This window comes from Apium graveolens, chromosome 3 (genome assembly GCF_009905375.1).
Source record: "Apium graveolens cultivar Ventura chromosome 3, ASM990537v1, whole genome shotgun sequence".
Lineage (NCBI taxonomy): Eukaryota > Viridiplantae > Streptophyta > Magnoliopsida > Apiales > Apiaceae > Apium > Apium graveolens.
Window position 1 is genome coordinate 13,776,317 of NC_133649.1, and position 19,294 is coordinate 13,795,610.

Below are 19,294 nucleotides of genomic sequence, written 5' to 3' on the forward strand. Positions count from 1 at the left end.
ATTAGATCTTAAGAATTATATTTACTTTAATAATATTTCATATTTTATATTTATTTATATAAATATTTATAATATATATATTGATAGTACATATAGCTCCTGAGAGGACTACTCATAGGCTTTTAACTCTATACAGCTCCTAGGAGGACTACTCCAAGCTCCATATAGCTCCTGGGAGGGCTACTCCACATAACTCCTGGGAGAACTACTCCTGGGCTCTTAACTACATACAGCTCCTGGAAGGACTAGTCCTAGACTCCTAATTTCATACAGCTCCTGGGAGAACTAGTCCTAGACTCCTAACTCCATACAGCTCCTAGAAGGACTGGCCCCAGACTCCTAACTCCATACAGCTCTTAGAAGGACTGACCCCAGACTCCTAACTCCATACAGCTCCTGGGAGGACTAGTCCTGACCTCCCAACTCAGTCTAGTCCTAACACTACCAGTCCTAACTAATCCAGTCCCGCGACCCCAACCTTGAGTAATCCCAGCACGTGAGACGCTGGCCCAAGCACATGATGGGAGTAACTGTCACGCATCAATCATGGGAATAATCAAAGCACGTGTCAGAGGATCCTCAGAACATTCATCGGCCAGTCCCGCACTGACACGTGTAAAACATCCACTTCCACCAGGTGTCCTCCGCTCCCAGAACCAATGGCTACGATTCAAAGGTACCAACCCCAAAACCCTATGCTTGGGCTATAGCCCAAGAAGGTGAGGTTTTGGGGTTAATCATTCTCACATACTGACATATACACACAGCCATCTCTCATTCCTTACTCTCTTTATCTTCCCCAAAAGCGAGTTCTTACTCTCACGCCGGAGGCGCCGCAATACCAAACCCCCCTTCCGGTGTTGTTTTGTAGGAGCCCCATAGCAGCTACACCACCACAGCAGCGAAGGATCCAGGCACGGCGACAAAGGAGCAGCCCCGCCACCAGTAGTTATCATATATATAATCAAAATAGTAAAATAATTACATTTATTGTTATTTATATATATATATATAAATAATATTAAATTAGTTTTGATTAATCCCGAATAACCCGATTAATCCATATGCAGTGCTCCTACTAATTAAGGCTATGTTTGAGAATGCTGTTGAAAACTGCTGTACTGTGAGAAGAAGAGCGGGTGGAAAAAGTACTGTCGGGAAAATTAGATGAGTATTTGATAATTTTTTTTAATTTATGTATATTTTGAGATATAATATATAAAAATAATATTTTTGAGAAGGTTTGATGGTGAAACTGATAGTTATTTTCCGCAAAAACCAAAAACCGAAAACAACTTTTTCTAAAAATATGAGATGACATGTTTTTGCTAACAGCAGTTTTTAGACAAAAACATTTTTTTATACAACAGTTTTTAGAATTAGCAATACCAAACGGATCCTAAATCCGATCCGCTTTTTACAACTCGTCTACATAAACTATTATGAGGTGAGAGTACAGGCCGGTAGAGCTATCTAGCTATCCATAGTACACATGAGCAATGAAATCCCTACAAATCCAAATGACAAAGGATGTATTTATCCTCGTATATAGACATGATAAAATAAGCTTAAATTCGAAAATTTGAGTTAAAATTTATAAATCTGAGATTTGAATTATATAATTGGATAATTATCCAAAATTTAATTTAAACTGGTCCTAAAATGATCTGAAATAGTACTAGATCTTATTATAATCGGAATCAATCAAAATCGAAAAATATTATCTGAATCGAATATAACCTGATATAAGCAAAATTCATACTTAAAACTATTTAATATTTATGATAACATAATAATTTCAACATAAATTTTGTAAAAGTTTATAATATTATATTGAAAATATTACATATAATAAAAAAAGAATTATTTTAAGTCTCACAAGTTGAAAAATGAATAAATTATGATTCGAAATACCCGAACTTAATTTTGTCCGATATTAATTCGAATTGGACTCAAACTGAATCATATCCGATTTGATCAGAATGATCTCCAATATATAAAAATCCGAAAATATATCTGATTTGAAATTAATAATATGCAGAATCGATCTTTTTATCCAAGTTGTATTCAAGTTGTAGATAGACTCGTATATATGCACGAAAGATCTCATATCATTTATAAGAAAACAACCGATAACATATTAACCACTAAGAATTCCGGAACGATTCAAGGAATCATTTTAGGAAGTTTAGCATTTCTCGTGTATTATTAGAAATAACCACATCTGATTAATTATTTGTGCCTTTCTATTTGACGGGGTTAAAGAAGCTAAAAAAGGAGCTAATTGTCCAGCGTGAGATGGATTAGCATTCTTTTTCATGGAAAAAAAAAGGAAGATAGCTGGGGCCTAGGTATGTTGACATATTACCGCGTATTCAACTGAAACTTATAACGTGTGCTTCGTGTATAAATTTAAAACGAGAGATTAATCCTCCATAATTATGTAACCTCACACACATGCACGTTAATATGTATGCAATGAGATGCATCGAATTTTATCTTAAGATAAATAAGTTTACATACAATATAATTTACGTGTTCTAATAAATTTTGAGATAAACAAAAATTGAACTGAAAACTTAGAACAATAGGGATGAGAAACAAGCTATAACACTTGGTCATCTTATCGCTGCGCTCGGACATGTGCATTTGATTCATTCATGATATATAATATTTTATCTAAATATAATGCTAAGGAACGTTTTCATAAAGTACCAATTATGTTTGAATTTTCGAGAATAGAATAATATATTTTGTAATATTCGGGATATAATGCAAATTCTAAATATATTACAGTACGCTATTAACTCTGTGTATAATTGATGGTTAGCTAATTATCGTTATTAAATTAGTTATTTTAACTAGCTGATTGAGTAAATTATTTTGATCGTCGAATTGATTAAATTGTTTTGAAAAAAATTATTTAGTATTTAGATGCTTCTATTAACATTTCATATTTTCGCTAGACACAATGCATGAACAATCATCTAACGGAAAAAAAAACCTGTAAATAAATTTTCAAATTTGACTTTCTGAATTAAACTGTTATTTCAAACCGCTATGAAAAAAAATTATTTGATCAAATCATTAATTTGATTCAAAAACTAATTTTTTGTCAATAAACCAACTTCCAAACCATACGTATAACATTATTTATTTACCAACTCCTCGAGAAAGATATTTGAAAATTGGGAGTTGAGTACAAGTAGAAGCTAGCTAGCTGATAAGAGTATTTCTTGAGGTCTATCGAATATCAACCAAAGTAACCTAACAAGAATCCAAGTGACCTAGTCCTTGCGTACTTACCAACTATTTATGGCAAATCATTTTTAAATTGTTTTATGTCTACCGAGGTGCCTTTTAGTAATTGGGCTTCTCTCTTCAGTTTTCTCCTTTGGGCAAATTAAATTTGTTAGCTCACCCAATTCTTCCATGTTCAGTTTTCTTCCCAATAATTGAAATACAAAGAGAATAATTTTAAAAAAAATATTAAATATGTTAAGATATGTACTGCATATGTTAGTTGAACCCCTACCATCATATCAGAAGACATTAGAAACACGTTAAAATTGATTGACAAACTTAATGTATATTCTAACACACACTAATCATAATACATGAAAATGCAAATGAATAAGTTAAATAGAGGGAAGTATAATGAATAAGAAAGGTGTACGTAAGTGAAAAGGAATGGGGTTGATAGAAAGTCATTCCTTTGTATTGTCTTTCTGCAGTCTCCCATGTTTTTCTCTACAGTCCAAGAATTTACTTTCCAAGGCATCTTGGAAAGAGTTTGAATTTCTTGTCTTTTGGGGATTTCACGAGCCTATACCGCCCTTTTTTTATTTAACTCTGTGTAAGAAAAACATGAGATTCCCAAGATCAGGCATGTGTTCGAGGATTAGGGTAAGCTTGACTAGATGACATATAAACTCACTTCCACAGATGTGTGTGAATGGGTGCATATGCATAATTTAATTATAATTATAGTCCGGATTATTAGTAATAGGACCACAACACCATGTTTAAACCTTTGCTCCCCAATTTTTTTGAAGGGAGGGAAACAAATGAATGTACGGAGGGAAATAATTATTTTTTTTTGTCAGGGCACAGGGAGGGAAATAAATGAATGTTAAATTAAGTAGTTTAAGTTTCACTTATAATTGTGTTCCCAAGTTTTTAAGATGAATAAAGAAAAATCATGATATATACGAATTTGACATATCTTCATTCTAAATTTTTTACTTGAAAAATAGAATAAACGTGTGTTTTACCTCCTTATTCACTTACATGCTTTACTTTAAAAACTCAGGAATATGGCGTTAAATATATATGTTCTATTATTAGCAAACTATTTGTATAGTAAAATTTCTAAAACTAAAAAAAGTAAATATATATGAACAAAGTGATGTGTTCCTCTTGTAATTACATCAATTTTTCGTGTTAAATTTATTATGCAAATTTTATAATTATGTAGACCTTGTCCATAGACCATACTTAAATATTCCGGATATGGGAGAGAGAGCAGAAGTTTGGGGTACTGTTTGATTCGTGTATATTGAAATATGAAGGACAAATATTCGAAGGGATCAAAGAGAGGAAGGAATGGGGAAAGAGAGCGTATATATGGTAGTGAAGAAAATTGGGTCTCGTGTATGGAAAGAAAAAAGGGGAATTCTTTAGACTACATAATAATCGAACGTACAGTTCATGTTTTGTCATGATATGTGCATGGGAGTTGACATGTTCTATTATTTATATATGTATATTGTCTACACCCTCCCAGAACCTTTTGTACAATTGTGCTTAATTTGCATTATTATAAACCCATTGCATTCCATGCATGCCGGTTTCCACGTTTTCTTTATTACATAGTTGTGGGACTGAGACCACCAGCTCATCCACAATTCCCCAATTAGGTCACGCTGTATAATTCGAAATTTGTTCTTTAATTTCAGGGGCCGTTTGGACGGATGTTTAGAATGGCAATCCGGAATGAAAAACACCATTAATAGAAATGAAAATTATATTAAAATTCAAAAGTTGAAAATATATGACTTATAATTATATTTTTTCTAAGACTTTTAATTTTGTTTTTATGTTTATATTTATTTTCTGAGTAATTAGAGTATCTCTAATACTAAAAACCCCTTAAGTTAAAATTATAGGTGGCATAGCATAAATATTAATTATAAAGATTTTATAAAAAAATGCACTCTAATGATAAATTCTTATTAGCTCAAAATATAGTCAAATGCCACATCATATGTTATCGTATCAAACTAAAATATTTTATTTATAACACTTAAAATTATGATAACATACTAATTTTAAAATATAGCTAATTATTATAAGCAATTCCATTAAATAATTTTTTTTACAAATTTAGTAAATTTTAGATAATCAATATTTCAAATTATTGAGCTAATCATTTTAGCCAACAAATATCGGAAATACTCCGACAACTAAACCCAAAATGTTGCCAAGAATAATATAATGTTTTATGCCAAACATTATACGCACATTGCATACACTCATACGCACAGGGTATATGAAGATTAGTAGGACCGTATCACAAACATCTATATATATTATTAGCAAATAATTCAGGACCTACCAAAATCTATACATTATCTATTGTGTTATATTAATTAATATTATTGTTGAGTCTATCAAAACTTGGCAACTAAAAATAATTTTCCAGTGAAAAAGTATACTAAAATATATCATATTCAATGAAATAATATTAATTAATAATTAAAAATAATAATGAATTAGAATCTCATTTTCAATCTCGTTAAAATTTCATTATTACAGCGTTAATATGTGGTGCTAGTAAAATAAAGAATCACAATAAGGCGGGAGAAAGAATCTTATCTATCCAGGGATGAATATTATATTGATTTATAAATATAGATATTATTGTAATGTAAGTGTATCTGGGTCTGGGGAAGGATCGGCGGGAACAGAGGCATCAAACGCGATCCACAAACGAACCCGAGGTGATGTTTATAATAACAACTACTCTCGTCCCTCTGTATTTACCAATCTTTTGTTTCTCCTAACATATTACTACCTATTTGTAAAGCTTAAATTTATTTATTACACAGAATATATGGACATATGGTCACATGATTCCCCATGTTTGACGGAAATGTTTTTGTTTTCTTTTGTCAATAACTAATCCAGAGGACGACCCAATCCAGACGATTCCAAATCCTTTTTTCTTTTCATCTATTCAGGATCACTTTACAGTTAAACCTCTTTAAAGTAATACCCTTGGGACCGAGAAAAAATATTACTTTACCGAATTTATTACTTTATCGATATAATAATATTTTATTACTTTATCGATAAAGTAATATTTTATTACTTTACCGAATTTTTATGTTTACGTGGTACAGTATAATATATAATGTACGTATAAAAACTAGAATTAATCACATGCAATGTATTTGATCTAAAATTACTTTTATTATGATTACTTATATCCAAAAACTAGATGCATGCATATTAAAATTGCACCAGATCAGTACATAAAGGTAACATGTGTTGTGTACGTTGTATTGAAACTCAACCATCTAATATTTATTGTAATTCTTAAATAAAAATACATGAAGAGACACCATAATATTAATGATAAGACTTTGTGATTAACTATATAAAATGATAGAATGGTACACTACAGACACATACAATATCACCTTTGTTTTACAGTATACACCAATGTCTTCGCATCATCTAAAAGGAGTGAAAAAATCAGCAATCACAGATAAGATAAGGAGTGCTATTTGTGAATATAAAAAGGAGAATCCAGGTGTAAGCCAGAAAGATTTACAAGCATGGGTACATCAAAAATATGACTTAGATATCAGTCAATCAACTATATCAAACACACTCAAGAGAGCCTCGGAATACTTGTCCGACGAGAGGAAACAAAGTGATGTCAAAAAACACAAATCAGCAAAATATCCAGAGTTAGAGAAAGTTTTGTTTGAGTGGTTTCTTCAAAGGCAAGATAAAGTTAATATGTCTGGAGAAATCATTCAAGAAAAAGGAAAGGAGCTAATGAAGAAAATGTATGGGGAAAGTAATTCCGATTTTAGCTTTTCCAGTGGATGGTTAGAACGTTTCAAGGCAAGATATGGAATCAAATCTTATCGGCGTTTTGGTGAAAGTGGTTCAGTGATGATGGAGAACATTGAAAATGCATTGCCAGGCATCCGAACAAAATTGGATCAATTTCAGTTGAAAGATATTTATAACATGGATGAAACAGGATTATTCTATCGACTTGAAGCTGACCATTCACTAGCTACCAAACAGCTAGAGGGCCGCAAAAAAGATAAAGAGAGAATCACTGTAGTTGTGTGTTGCAACGGTGATGGGTCTGACAAAGTTCCACTTTGGATCATTGGTAAGTACGCCAATCCTAGGTGCTTTAAAAATGTGAATATAAACAATCTTAATTGTGTGTATCGTTTTAACAAGAAGGCTTGGATGACTGGCTTGCTTTTTCAAGAATTTGTTACTTGGTTTGATAGTAAAATGAATGGCAGGAAGGTACTTTTGATTGTTGACAATTGTCCTGCTCATCCAAAAATAGTTGAAGGCTTGAGAAATACAGAGTTGTTCTTTCTACCTCCTAACACAACATCTAAGATTCAACCATGCGATGCTGGAATTATTCGAGCATTTAAAGTTCACTATCGGCGTCGTCTATATTCTAGCATGTTGCAAAGTCTTGAAGTTAATGCAACAAATCCTGAAAAAGTTAATATCTTGAATGCTATTAGTTTTGCTAACATGGCTTGGAATATTGATGTGAAAACAACCACAATTGCAAATTGTTTTCGGCATTGCAAGATTCGTTCAGAAGAAAATGATGAACAAGAACTTGGAGAAATAAATGAAGGTGTCGAAGGATTAAATGAAGTTATCTCTAATTTACGATATAGGAATGTGATGGATGTCGAGCATCTCTTAAACTATCCAAACGAGAATGATGCGGTTATGGAATCACCTACGGATGAAGAAATCATTGAGTCGGTAATGAGCACTGATGAAGGGACTGATCCTGAACCCGACGATAGCAATGTCATCCCAAGCGTGTCATCAAAGGAAGCATTTCAAGCACTCACCACTTTGAACAATTACTTGTTACAACACGAGCAAAACATACCAGGAGTTATTTTTGCTTTACATAAAGTCAAGGACGAGATTAATTTTGGCTTTGGTGGAAAGAAGAAACAAGCTACAATAGATTCATATTTTAATAAGAATTAAATTTTGTAATCATATACATTATACAGTATATATATATATATATAATTATGGAATTATTACTTTACATATTACTTGGGCCCTTAATGACTTTCGAATTTTTTATTATCTTATGCTTTTAGCGAGAATATTACTTTACAACATTGGCCCAAGTTGGGACCGATGAAAATTATTACTTAAGCGAGGTTATTACTTTATCGGATATTACTTAATCGAGGTTTAACTGTATAACTATTTTACCTATTCTTAATTAATTATTACTGGATAAATCTAAATCTACCCTGCAAGTGAGATTAAGTGTCCGTTTTGGAAATCTTAAAATACTTGAAAATCTTAAAATAACTAATTTATAACTTAAAATGAATAAGTGACTTATAAGTAATAAGTACATAAATATTTATAAGTTATATAAGTACTTGGATAAAAGTCAGAATTTATTTTATTTAGATGAAATAAAATAAATCATTTATAAAAATAATTATCTTCATTCTTGATTTTAAATTGGATTAACGTTTAAAAACATATATTTTAAAACTAAAGTTCATAAAAAAACGAAATATCAAAATAAGTTAAAAAAAAAGTACGTTGTGACTAAAATTCAACTTATTAGCTTATAAATTGTAAATTCGACTTATAAGTTAAGTCGACAAACAGTTATCAATAAGTTGATACGGACTTATAAGAGATAAGCCCCTTATAAGTCACGAGCCAAACATGCCCTAAATGTCTGTTTGTTTGGATCAGGATTTTAACCTAAGTTAACGCGATGAGAATAGAAAGATGTATTATATATAATTTATAATCTCATTATCATTCATGTGTTGAACGGGTTGAAATTTCCCGATCCAAACACTCTTTAAATACTACCTAAAATTACGGCTCATTCTACCTTTAATTAAAAAAAAATAAAGATTAGGCATAAAAAAAATGTTTATAAGACTACCCTAGGGAACTTTCATGAAGTGCAAGTATATTATAGTATAAAATATTATAATAAGATTTCAATACAAAGATGTATTATGTATTATGTATAATTTATAATCTCATTATCATTCATGTTTTGAACGGGTTGAAATTCCCCGATCCAAACGCTCCTTAAATACTACCTAAAATTACGGCTCATTCTACCTTTAATTAAAAAAAATAAAGATTAGGCATAAAAAAAATGTGTATAAGATTACCCTATGAAGTGCAAGTATATTATAGTATAAAATACTAGTAATATTTTTGTAAATGTATATAATAATCATGTAATTAAGATAATACCTTCGTGTATTATTAATATGATGAATTTTTTTAACCTCAGTAAATGTGTATGAGGTAATTTAGGAACATCAATCTCTTTAGCAGATGCTTTTGTATGATCTATCTTTTTAATGAAAGTTCTCATTTTTCTTCAAAAAAAAAAAAAAAAAAAAAAAAAAAAATTCGCCAGGACTTTTTCCCCAGAGGATGCAAAAAGATGTCTTTCACTAAAGTTTGTCATGTACATTAATTTTAACAAAAGAATTAGGTTCTGATTATTATTTTTCTCAGATGAAACTCAATAGATTAGAGGATCCAAAAGGTTGAAAGTAGCTTATTAAGAATCATTAATTTAATATAATATAAATATATTAAAAAACGAAAATATAGTGTTTTATAAAAGACAAATCCTTCAAGATAGAATTGTTATATATCCTAGGAAGTTTATATTACCCTGTACAACTCAAATACCCTATGATATGTTGCCAACAAAAATAATTATTCCCACAGCTGTAAAGTGCATAACTAAAGTTTGGATTAATACCTGCCCCAATCAAGGCTTAAGTTCAATTATATATAACTCATAGAGATGATCAAAAAATGGGTAAAGGAGCAGAGTCGAGGCATGAATTATTATGCTTTTATAGCACGGCCTTTGTACTGTCCTCTCCGAATCACAAAGTCGTCGGGAGGTTGAAACTCTTCTAACCAAGTCAGCTCAGATACCGTCACCCCGTCCACTTCTAGGCTACCTTTAATGAATAAATGAGGCACAAAATCAACTAGGACTCACCAAAGTTATGGAAAAGACATGTGATTTGCCCGTCAATCATTTATATACATAGTAGGTAAAAAGAAATGGTGATGATTACCCATTATATAAATAACAAAAAGGTATGAAAATAGTTACCTGGTAGATCCTCTTTTGGAGACCTGCGAAAATAAGTGCAATGCCGACCATCCTCAGATGAGTAAGGCGGTGACAGAATGTCAAAGATCGCACAAGGAGTAATTGCCCTGAAACAATGTATGTTGCCTCCACTCGTTGGATAAAGAACAGTTGTTCCACAAGGTGCCGTCATAACACAATCTTTAACGAGTTTTGCAGGCCTCTCAGCTGCTACAATAACATAAACAACTTGTTGCTTAAAAGATTCGTACAGATGAGAAATCGAGTAGCTAAAGTCATAAGGAAAATAATCACTTTATAAGAATGCTCTCCCTCATCTCCCCACAACCCCAAACACAAAGAATATTATTTTCATTTACTCCTATTTACTAATAGGTGAACATTTCATTCACTGCTCAACTAAACTGCTCTACCTAGTGTGTACTACACATCAGTGGATGATATTATTATATAATGTAATTAATCTTTTACTCATAAAACCAAAAACTAATAATGTGTTCCACAAAGCTCTATATCTAAAAAAACGCAAACCTATGCATGTACATGATAAACATGGCCATGGTTCCCATTCCCTTTCCCGGTCCAAACAATTATACACAGAAAATCTATTCATCATTCAATACCAGAAAGCACCGACTTGGTGAAATCTACTTTTATAATATGGAACTATGGAAGACTAAAAGCAGTAAAAGTCAGCATATTCTGTCAATACAACTTCATGTGCGCAAAAATTAATTCAATGCATGAAGAAACAGCCTAGAACTAGAGATCGGTGTCAAGATCGATTTCATAATGTTTGGTTAGCAGTAAATGCTCCTTATCAGCATATATAAAGGTTAGTGACAATTTACAACATATATTGGTTAATTTTTTTTAGTTAATTTACATTGATTATATAGGTGAAGTTTTTAATTATATACATAAATATGAAACTTTTTAATACCACATCCAAGAAACTTTGTGTATAGAATCATACTGAACTGTAATTCTACACGGTGACGATGCTAAAGAGGAGGCCTTTGCTCTATCTGCTTCTTAGCTATAGCAATACTCTTTTCCTTAAACGAGCCGATCTTGAACATGAAAATGAGCTCGGATGATTAAACGAGCCGAGCTTTTTGTTTGTTCGGCTCGGGCTAGGCTCGAACTAGGCTAACCCGACTCAGCTCGGATAAAGTTTATATACATTACAAATAATACATTATTATTAATCACTAAAATATTTTTATTAGTACATTTTTTCTCGTCATTTATTAATAATTTTAATTTTTTTGGTAATTTGTTAATATTTCTTAATCTAACACCAAGTAATTTATCAAACATTGTTACACGAACTATTCGCCTCCAATTTATCTCATTTTCATAGAACACCATTAAATAACTTGTAATTTACAAAAATCAAATTTAAGTAAAACATCTAAAAATAATAAAATTTCGACATCTTTAAAACGTAATGTACAACTTCTAAAGTTGTCGATGTCTCGATAATTTAAAATAAAATTGGATATGAAATGATATAGATTAAGAAATAAGTGGGGAGTTTTAGTGTGTAAAACTGTATAACATTATAAGATAAAGAGATTTGATCTCGATGTAACTTGTAAAACTATAAATTATACTTTAAGGTTGGTCGAGTAAAAAATATATACAAACTATTAAGGGGCAACTCAGACTTTGTTCGAACTTCGCTCAATTTCGATTCAGTTTGGTTTTTTCCGAGCAAACTCGTGTTTGGCTCGTTTATTAACGAGCCGATCTTGAACATCACTTTTTGTTCAGTTATTAAATTCGGCTCGGCTTGGCTCGTTTTAAAAGAAAAATGAGCTCGGCTCAGTTTGGACAGAACTGGGCTCGGCTATGTTCATTTGCAGCTCTACTCAAAAGACACTTTCTATTAGAAAATTAACATAGTATTTCCCTCCTAAAAAAACTCGCATATTACCCTCACAACAAAACAAAATAAAAACAAATTTAGTACGCATTTGGACGACTCTAGTGGTAAGAAAAAAATTCGAGAGCTGATCAATTCACCAATTGGATTGTTTTATTGTATATTTAAATTCCAAGTGGACTGGGCTAATATAAATACATTGAATTCCAAGCAAATGTGTGCCTGGTAGTCTATCGAGTGACTGCCACGATAATGACCTATAAAAGGCAGACGACCAAGAAGCTCTTAAAAAGTGATCTACACCGTATTAATAAGTTGAAAAGTAGTCTTGAAGATTACAACTGAAAATTATAATTGCATGATAAATCCTTACCTGAATGAATGAAAAGTTCGATTTGCATTTTCACAAACAAAAAAAAAACATTTTTCTCACTTGCCTGTTTACTGCTACAAAAGGTTGAACTCTGATATAGAGTTCACAAAACAATTTTACACATTTACACTGTCCCCATTCTTTTCAGCTTGTGGTTATTGGTTATTTATTGTGGTTATTATGAAGATTGTATATGTAGATATGCACCTGCATTGACCTCTTATACTTGTAAAGACGTCTATTTGCAATTGCAAGTCCCGTGCATCACATTATTTGGCATAAACAGTCGGAAAGTAGTAAAACCTTCTCGGCGCGCGCACATAATCTTAAAGTCTTAGTTAGGTAGGTTGCCCTAGGTTTTCTAAAAACAAATCAATCTATCTTTTTTAGACCGACTTAAACAGCACTCCTGCCTCAAAAGGGATATGGAAGCTTCTATAAAAGGACGGAAATTTTAAATGTGCAAAACTCAACATAATAACTACAAATTATTTATCTGTTTCCTTTTAACAGAGTGAAAAAATCATTTAGAAATATATATATATATATATAATAAAATCGACTCAGAAGGCATACCTTGAGACTGATCAGACGGACCAGGTACGTCAAGCCAATCATATGACTTTACTTGTAGTGAACCATATAAGAGCTTGCTTAACACAGTCATTCCAGGGTGATTGTGAAGAGGAATTATAGAAGAAGGTGGCATGCAAAATATTCCAAGCTGCCAAAGATGTGAAAACCAAGTTATGTATAACAGTATGATACCATCATGAATTACTAGCATAAAAATGTGCATTAAACATACAGTAAAGCTGTCACACTCAAACAAATGAAGATATTTGATAGGTGGAATCGATCTAAGGCCTCCATTTTGTCCATTTCCTGAACCTGGCCACCCACGACCTAGTTGTGCCTCCTGCTCGAGACCAACATCGGAAGGCTTGATTTTATCTGGAAGAAAAACGGAAGTCACAAATTTCACGACATGATCAATTAACTAGTAATCTATCCATACAAGTTTTGCAGCACAAAGGTGAAAAAAAACGTTTAAACACTTAGCACATGCATAAGAACCTAGACCGTATCCTACTATACTACAGTACAAGTATGACCACAATTTTGTGAACGAGTAAAAGAATATCTGAAACACAACTTAGAATGGAGCTTTTCAGTTAAAATTGTTTCATGCCATCTTCAGGAAACAAGGAATCCATTATCTATGAACATGAAATGGTAAATTACTGAGCAGTGAGCACCAAGTCTCTTAAATCCATTAACATTTCGGTAGCCAAATCCAGCTCCTCCAAAGCTATTAAACATGCTTGTAGAACTAATAAAAATATTCCATAATTTTACAAGTGCTACTTGCGCAGTAAGATATTAAAAATGTTTCTAGTTTTCTAAAGAAAATTGGAGTACGTCACGTGGTTTTCACCTACCTGCCACCGAAAGAAACACACTATTTTCTGGTATACGAGCCTCTTAAAGAAATCATCAAACAAACATCTGTCGACTGTCGTTATGGCTATTCCTTTTTTTAACTGAGACACATAAAGTCTTTTCTATAATAGTGTGACCAACAAACAAACAAAATAAAAAATGGACAAACCTCCATTAGATAGCACGAAGTTTCCTCTTACTCCTTCAATAGAAATTAACAGCCGATGCCTAGTAATGATATTACTCCTTCAACACAAATTAACAGTTAATGCCTAGTGATGATATTACTACTCGTTAACTCTGACACGATCACTTTCTACACTGAGTATGTAACATCCCACGTCGTTTAGAAACAAAATGTTTGAGACCATTAGAAGAACGAGTCAAAAACTTATGTATACCAAAATTGTTAGCTCTTTTGGACCAACCTATGGCGGGTTGTTGCGTCCGTTATGCATCTGTGTTGAGGGTTTAAATAGTTATAAATGGTATCAAGGCATTGCCAGCCGGAAGTGCCAATTGGCCGGATTCCGTTAGTTTAACATAATAAAGTAAGTTGTTTGTCACATCCCACATTGTTTAAAATACAAGTGTTTGAGACCTATATAAAGACAACAACTAACGTATACCAAAGTTGCTAGCCCTTTTAGGCTGGCATGTGCTGGGTTGCTTAGTCCGGTATGCATTGTATTGTGGACTTGAATTTTTATATTGTGCACCAAAATTTAAGACCTTGAAGTTAAGTGCTCCAATAAAATAAAATCTAGGACCATATGAACAAGAGGATTCCTAATATTATTAAGTCTATAAAGAAATTTTCAGGTTCCAGACATCGGGCATATATCTCAAGTCTTTGACCAATCTAGTGTGCCTCCGAAGAACTTACTCATCGCTTTTTTATATGTTGTCATACTCTGTCCAACAACATTCAAGAATCTTACCTTGGAATGAGAAAATGAACTTCGGAACTAAAAATTGTATATTTAAATATAGTAGGCCTGTAATTTGGATTCCTAAAAATTTTATATACGTTCATTTTATATTTGATGATTAAATCAATTAGTATAATGATTAAAAAAAACAAAAGTGTGTGAATCTACTGAAAACAAGAAGGATCAAGTAAGAAATTGGGATAATTTATCCTTTTAAAAAAAATCTTAAGTAACCACAATACATGTAAAACCTTTCTCAGTATCTCACTGAGTAAGATAAGAGAAAAAAATAACCAAAATAATTAAAATTAGCAAAAAGAGAAAATATAAAGCAGAATGAACGTATAATGGCGATTAAGGGACCATGTCGAGATATTGTCTTTCAATACTTATCATTAATCAAGGAGTAAATTTAGTTCCTCAAAAAATGATATTTTCGGCCCTTAACTGAAATATTGACTTTCACTTATCGTTAATTAGGGAGTAAATTAGATCCTCAACACTTATCGGCCCTTAACTGAAATATTGCGCAATTTTTGCTGAAAAGCTGTCAGAAAGGTGTTTGGTAATATCTAAAAGTTGTTGTCTGGAAAAGCGCTTTTGGTCTAAAAGCTGCTGTTAGCAAAAGTATGTTCCCTCGTGCTTTTGGAAAAAGTTGTTTTCAGCTTTTGCAGGAAGTAGCTATCAGTTTCACCATCAAACCTTCTCAAAAATATTATTTTTATATATTATATCTCGAAATATGCATAAATTTAAAAAAATTACCAAACAGTCATATAATTTTCCTGACAGCATTTTTTCCACCAGCACTTTTTTTCACAGCACAGCAGTTTTGAACAGCACTACCAAACAGAGCATTAATTCTACATAACCAAAATATTAACTCTCACTTATCATTGATCGGAGTAAATTTAGATCGGAGTAAATTTAGATCCTCAACAGACAATATTTTCAACCCTTGATTAGATGAAAACATTGTTTATGAAGAACAAAGTGATTTTGCATTTTCCTCGTCAAAGACTATGCAATGGTCCCTTAACTAACTACCAATTTATGTTTTGTTTCCGCAACAGACAAATATCTTACGAGACATTACCAAAAATTTGAGGCATTGTCCCAAGTTTAAAATATCATTTGAAGCATTTGATCATCCCCATTTCTTCCTACACCTACCTCTTTCCAATGGATTAGGTATGCTTCCATTGTTTATACACTACATTTATGTATTAAATCGAGAGATATGTGTATTACAATAATTGAATCTTAAAGGTTATTACTTGTTGGCTAATTGTGGGCAATCGGCCATACATATTGAAACTAAGAAAAAACTGTGAGGATAGAACTAATATCAACCCCAAACATGATCACGAGCCTTTGCATTGCCTAACTTACACATTATCCCCATTGCTCAAAAATCAAACACTTTTTATAGACTCATTGGTAGCAAAAATGCAATTAAAATTAACCTTCCACCAAAAAGGCTATGTTGATATCCTCATTACCCTCTTTTTTCATCTGTCCCCAAGTTATCCAGTTTTGTTCAACTTTTCCGCAAGTACCTATGTTTCTCTTTGACTTTTCAAATTAACAAAAAGTAGGTCCCCTACTTAGTTTTAGATTATCAACGAAGAATAATTGTGGAAGTAGTTCACATATAACTTAGTAGATTAAATATCCTAAGTTTCATTTATTTTCATTAATTGATATTTTGACTTGATTAAATAATAGTCGATCAATATAAAAACTTTATAACTGTGAAATAAAATTGATTTATACATTTATTAAACCATTTTATGTTTTGTTTAAATTGTGCAAATTTTTATGACTACTGTAATTTGTACAAATGTCCATCTCTCAGAAATACAGTCAACTTAGTCGCACATCACACGATTGTAACAATACAATGAAACTGTAGAACACACTTGCATAATTCAGTTAAAACTGAAACTGCAATCCCGTGGCGCCATAATCCCTGCAGTGACCCCAACCATATTAGGACATACTTGCACCATATGTAATACTAAAAAACTGCATGGTCATACGCTGTTTTTCCATCTTATTTCTTGGAGACAAAATACTGCTCAGGGGCTCATTTACATAATAAACCCTTGCACAACTGATTAGCATGACACTGAAATCCTTGCACAACTTATTTCTTGTGCACCGTATGTTGTAAGCACAAGAAACATAATCAGCATACAAATTCATGAAGCGTAATTGTGCAAGATCATACTTAAACTGTGATTATTTAATATTTACCAAACTAATAGGTCAAAGCTTAGAGTTCCAAGAAGGACTCTAAAATGGATCCCTTTGCCACTTTTTTGAATGTTTAGTTCTTTTTTCCTGTTTTTCTTGGCTGAGGTCAATTACAAGAAATTTAAATAGACAGACACATTCGCCTCCACTGAGGCCAGAATTATTGACTATTATACCATCAAGATAATGTCACAAAAAATTCAAGATAGAAACTGCCATAAATCATATTGAATACAAAGAGCAAAAAGAAAAAAATTCAGAGATTGCACCATGACGTTGTTTGGAAACTAAAGAAGGCACCTAGAAGCATATTTCTGGTAAGTACCACATGCAGTAGCAGTTAATTTAACAATTATGGATATATGATAGCACTAACTTAGAGAAGGCAAAGAACACCCATTTAAATTTAAAAGTAACGCAATAACAGACACATTTGAATCGAAACACATAAGTAATTTCATACAACTGAGAATAGCGAGTTAATACCTAATAAGTTCCGCACTTTCTCAATAGCATCTTCTGATATGGGCCCAGTAGTAGAAAGAGACACTTTGCAGGCGTTATAAAGCTTCTGTATGGCTGGCATATTGTAAAACAATTCCAATAAACCTAACCCGTGAAATTGATGTTGTTAACGCCTTGTAGACAAAAGTGTTAGAAAATCCGAAAATTCCAATCAGAAGGGTCCTCTAAATCACAGAAGACCCTTCCATGTAACGAAAATAACGTATAACGAATCAAGAAGATAGTTGGTCAAACACTGGATCTTAAAATTAAAACCAAGTCGACAACCATATATCCACATTCCTGTTAATTCTTCTTGTTCCACATGGCTTCGTCATCACCTGCTGTGCAATCACAAAAACAGATAGAACATTAAAACCTCACACGTAAATCCGTATTTGCACAATACTCTAAGCTATATAACCCAATAACTCCGACATCTTAAAAAATGATTGCTATTTCGAAGATTTCCCATAAATTCAAATTTAAACGGTGCAAATCCAAATTTTAAGCTAATGTTTTAAAGCTTATACATATCAAACACACTGCACTTAAAATAAAATGTATTAATAAAATACAACTTATTTAAATATATCCAATTTCCAACTGTTAATCACACACAAGTCACAACAGAAAATATACAGGCTCAAATAATCTCAAAAAAATAAAAAGTGTAGCAGTACCATCACAATTAAATAGACGCCATCATAAAATAAGCCAATTAATATCAATTAACTTGATTAAACAGGTTTTAGAAGATGTAATTCCCATATGAATTAAGGAATTGAAAAACAATCATGTGCTTTTGTACATATATGTGTAAAGACGGGAGGGAGAGAGAGAGAGAGGGAGGTTGGGAGAGAGAGAGGGGGAGAGAGAGAGGGAGGGAGAGAGAGAGAGAGAGAACCTAGGATGCTCGGATATTGATCGAGATGTGGAGAGAGACATAGAAGGATGGGGAGATTAAATATTATGTATAGGATTGAGGATATCGGGAAGATCTGGCAACGATTTGTCGCCTTTCTTTTAGGTTCCGGCAGAATGAGATCAACCCCACCCTCTCTGCTCACTATTATTTACTCTTTTACCCCTCAACACTCTTATTCACCAACTAAAAGCATCTTCAACCTGGATATGTCAAACGAATCATAAATATATACTATTTTAGATATTAATAACTTAACATGTCATTAAATATATATTTTACTCCCTCCGTCCCAAAATAAGTGTCGATTTGACTTTTGACCCGTATTTTGAGGTGTTAAAAAAAGATATTTGTATATATTTTTTTAAAAAAAAATTCTTTTCTAAATAAAAATATAAATGTAAAATTTTAATTCAAGAAAAAAAAATTTGAAAAAAAATATATGCAAATATCTTTTTTTAGTATATTAAAAAACGTGTCAAAAGTCAAAGCAACACTTATTTTGGGGCAGGGGGAGTAGATATTACTA

The 19,294-nt window shown here is 32.2% G+C and overlaps 2 protein-coding genes across 4 annotated transcripts; one reads left to right on the top strand and one right to left on the bottom strand.

Annotated features, from left to right (window-relative positions):
- The first annotated feature begins 6,666 nt into the window (after nucleotides 1–6,666).
- On the top strand, nucleotides 6,667–8,286 carry LOC141713903 (CENP-B homolog protein 2-like). The gene has a single exon (XM_074517466.1). It carries the CDS (start codon nucleotides 6,667–6,669, stop codon nucleotides 8,284–8,286), a length of 1,620 nt encoding a protein of 539 aa, XP_074373567.1.
- A 1,773-nt stretch (nucleotides 8,287–10,059) lies between these two features.
- Nucleotides 10,060–18,968, bottom strand: LOC141711746 (plant cysteine oxidase 4-like). 3 transcript variants are annotated; one of them, XM_074514420.1, is made up of 6 exons: nucleotides 18,748–18,968; nucleotides 17,823–18,181; nucleotides 13,511–13,656; nucleotides 13,279–13,426; nucleotides 10,439–10,648; nucleotides 10,060–10,280 (listed from the first exon to the last, which is right to left on the bottom strand). In XM_074514420.1, the coding sequence occupies exons 2-6, from the start codon at nucleotides 17,920–17,922 to the stop codon at nucleotides 10,162–10,164; spliced, it is 723 nt and encodes a 240-aa protein (XP_074370521.1). In that variant the 5' UTR covers nucleotides 17,923–18,181; nucleotides 18,748–18,968; the 3' UTR covers nucleotides 10,060–10,161. The 3 variants fall into 3 exon arrangements, with proteins under 3 accessions (XP_074370521.1, XP_074370520.1, XP_074370522.1); XM_074514419.1 differs by having other exon boundaries at nucleotides 17,823–18,184; XM_074514421.1 differs by having other exon boundaries at nucleotides 10,439–10,645; nucleotides 17,823–18,184; nucleotides 18,748–18,967.
- Nucleotides 18,969–19,294: the final 326 nt, after the last annotated feature.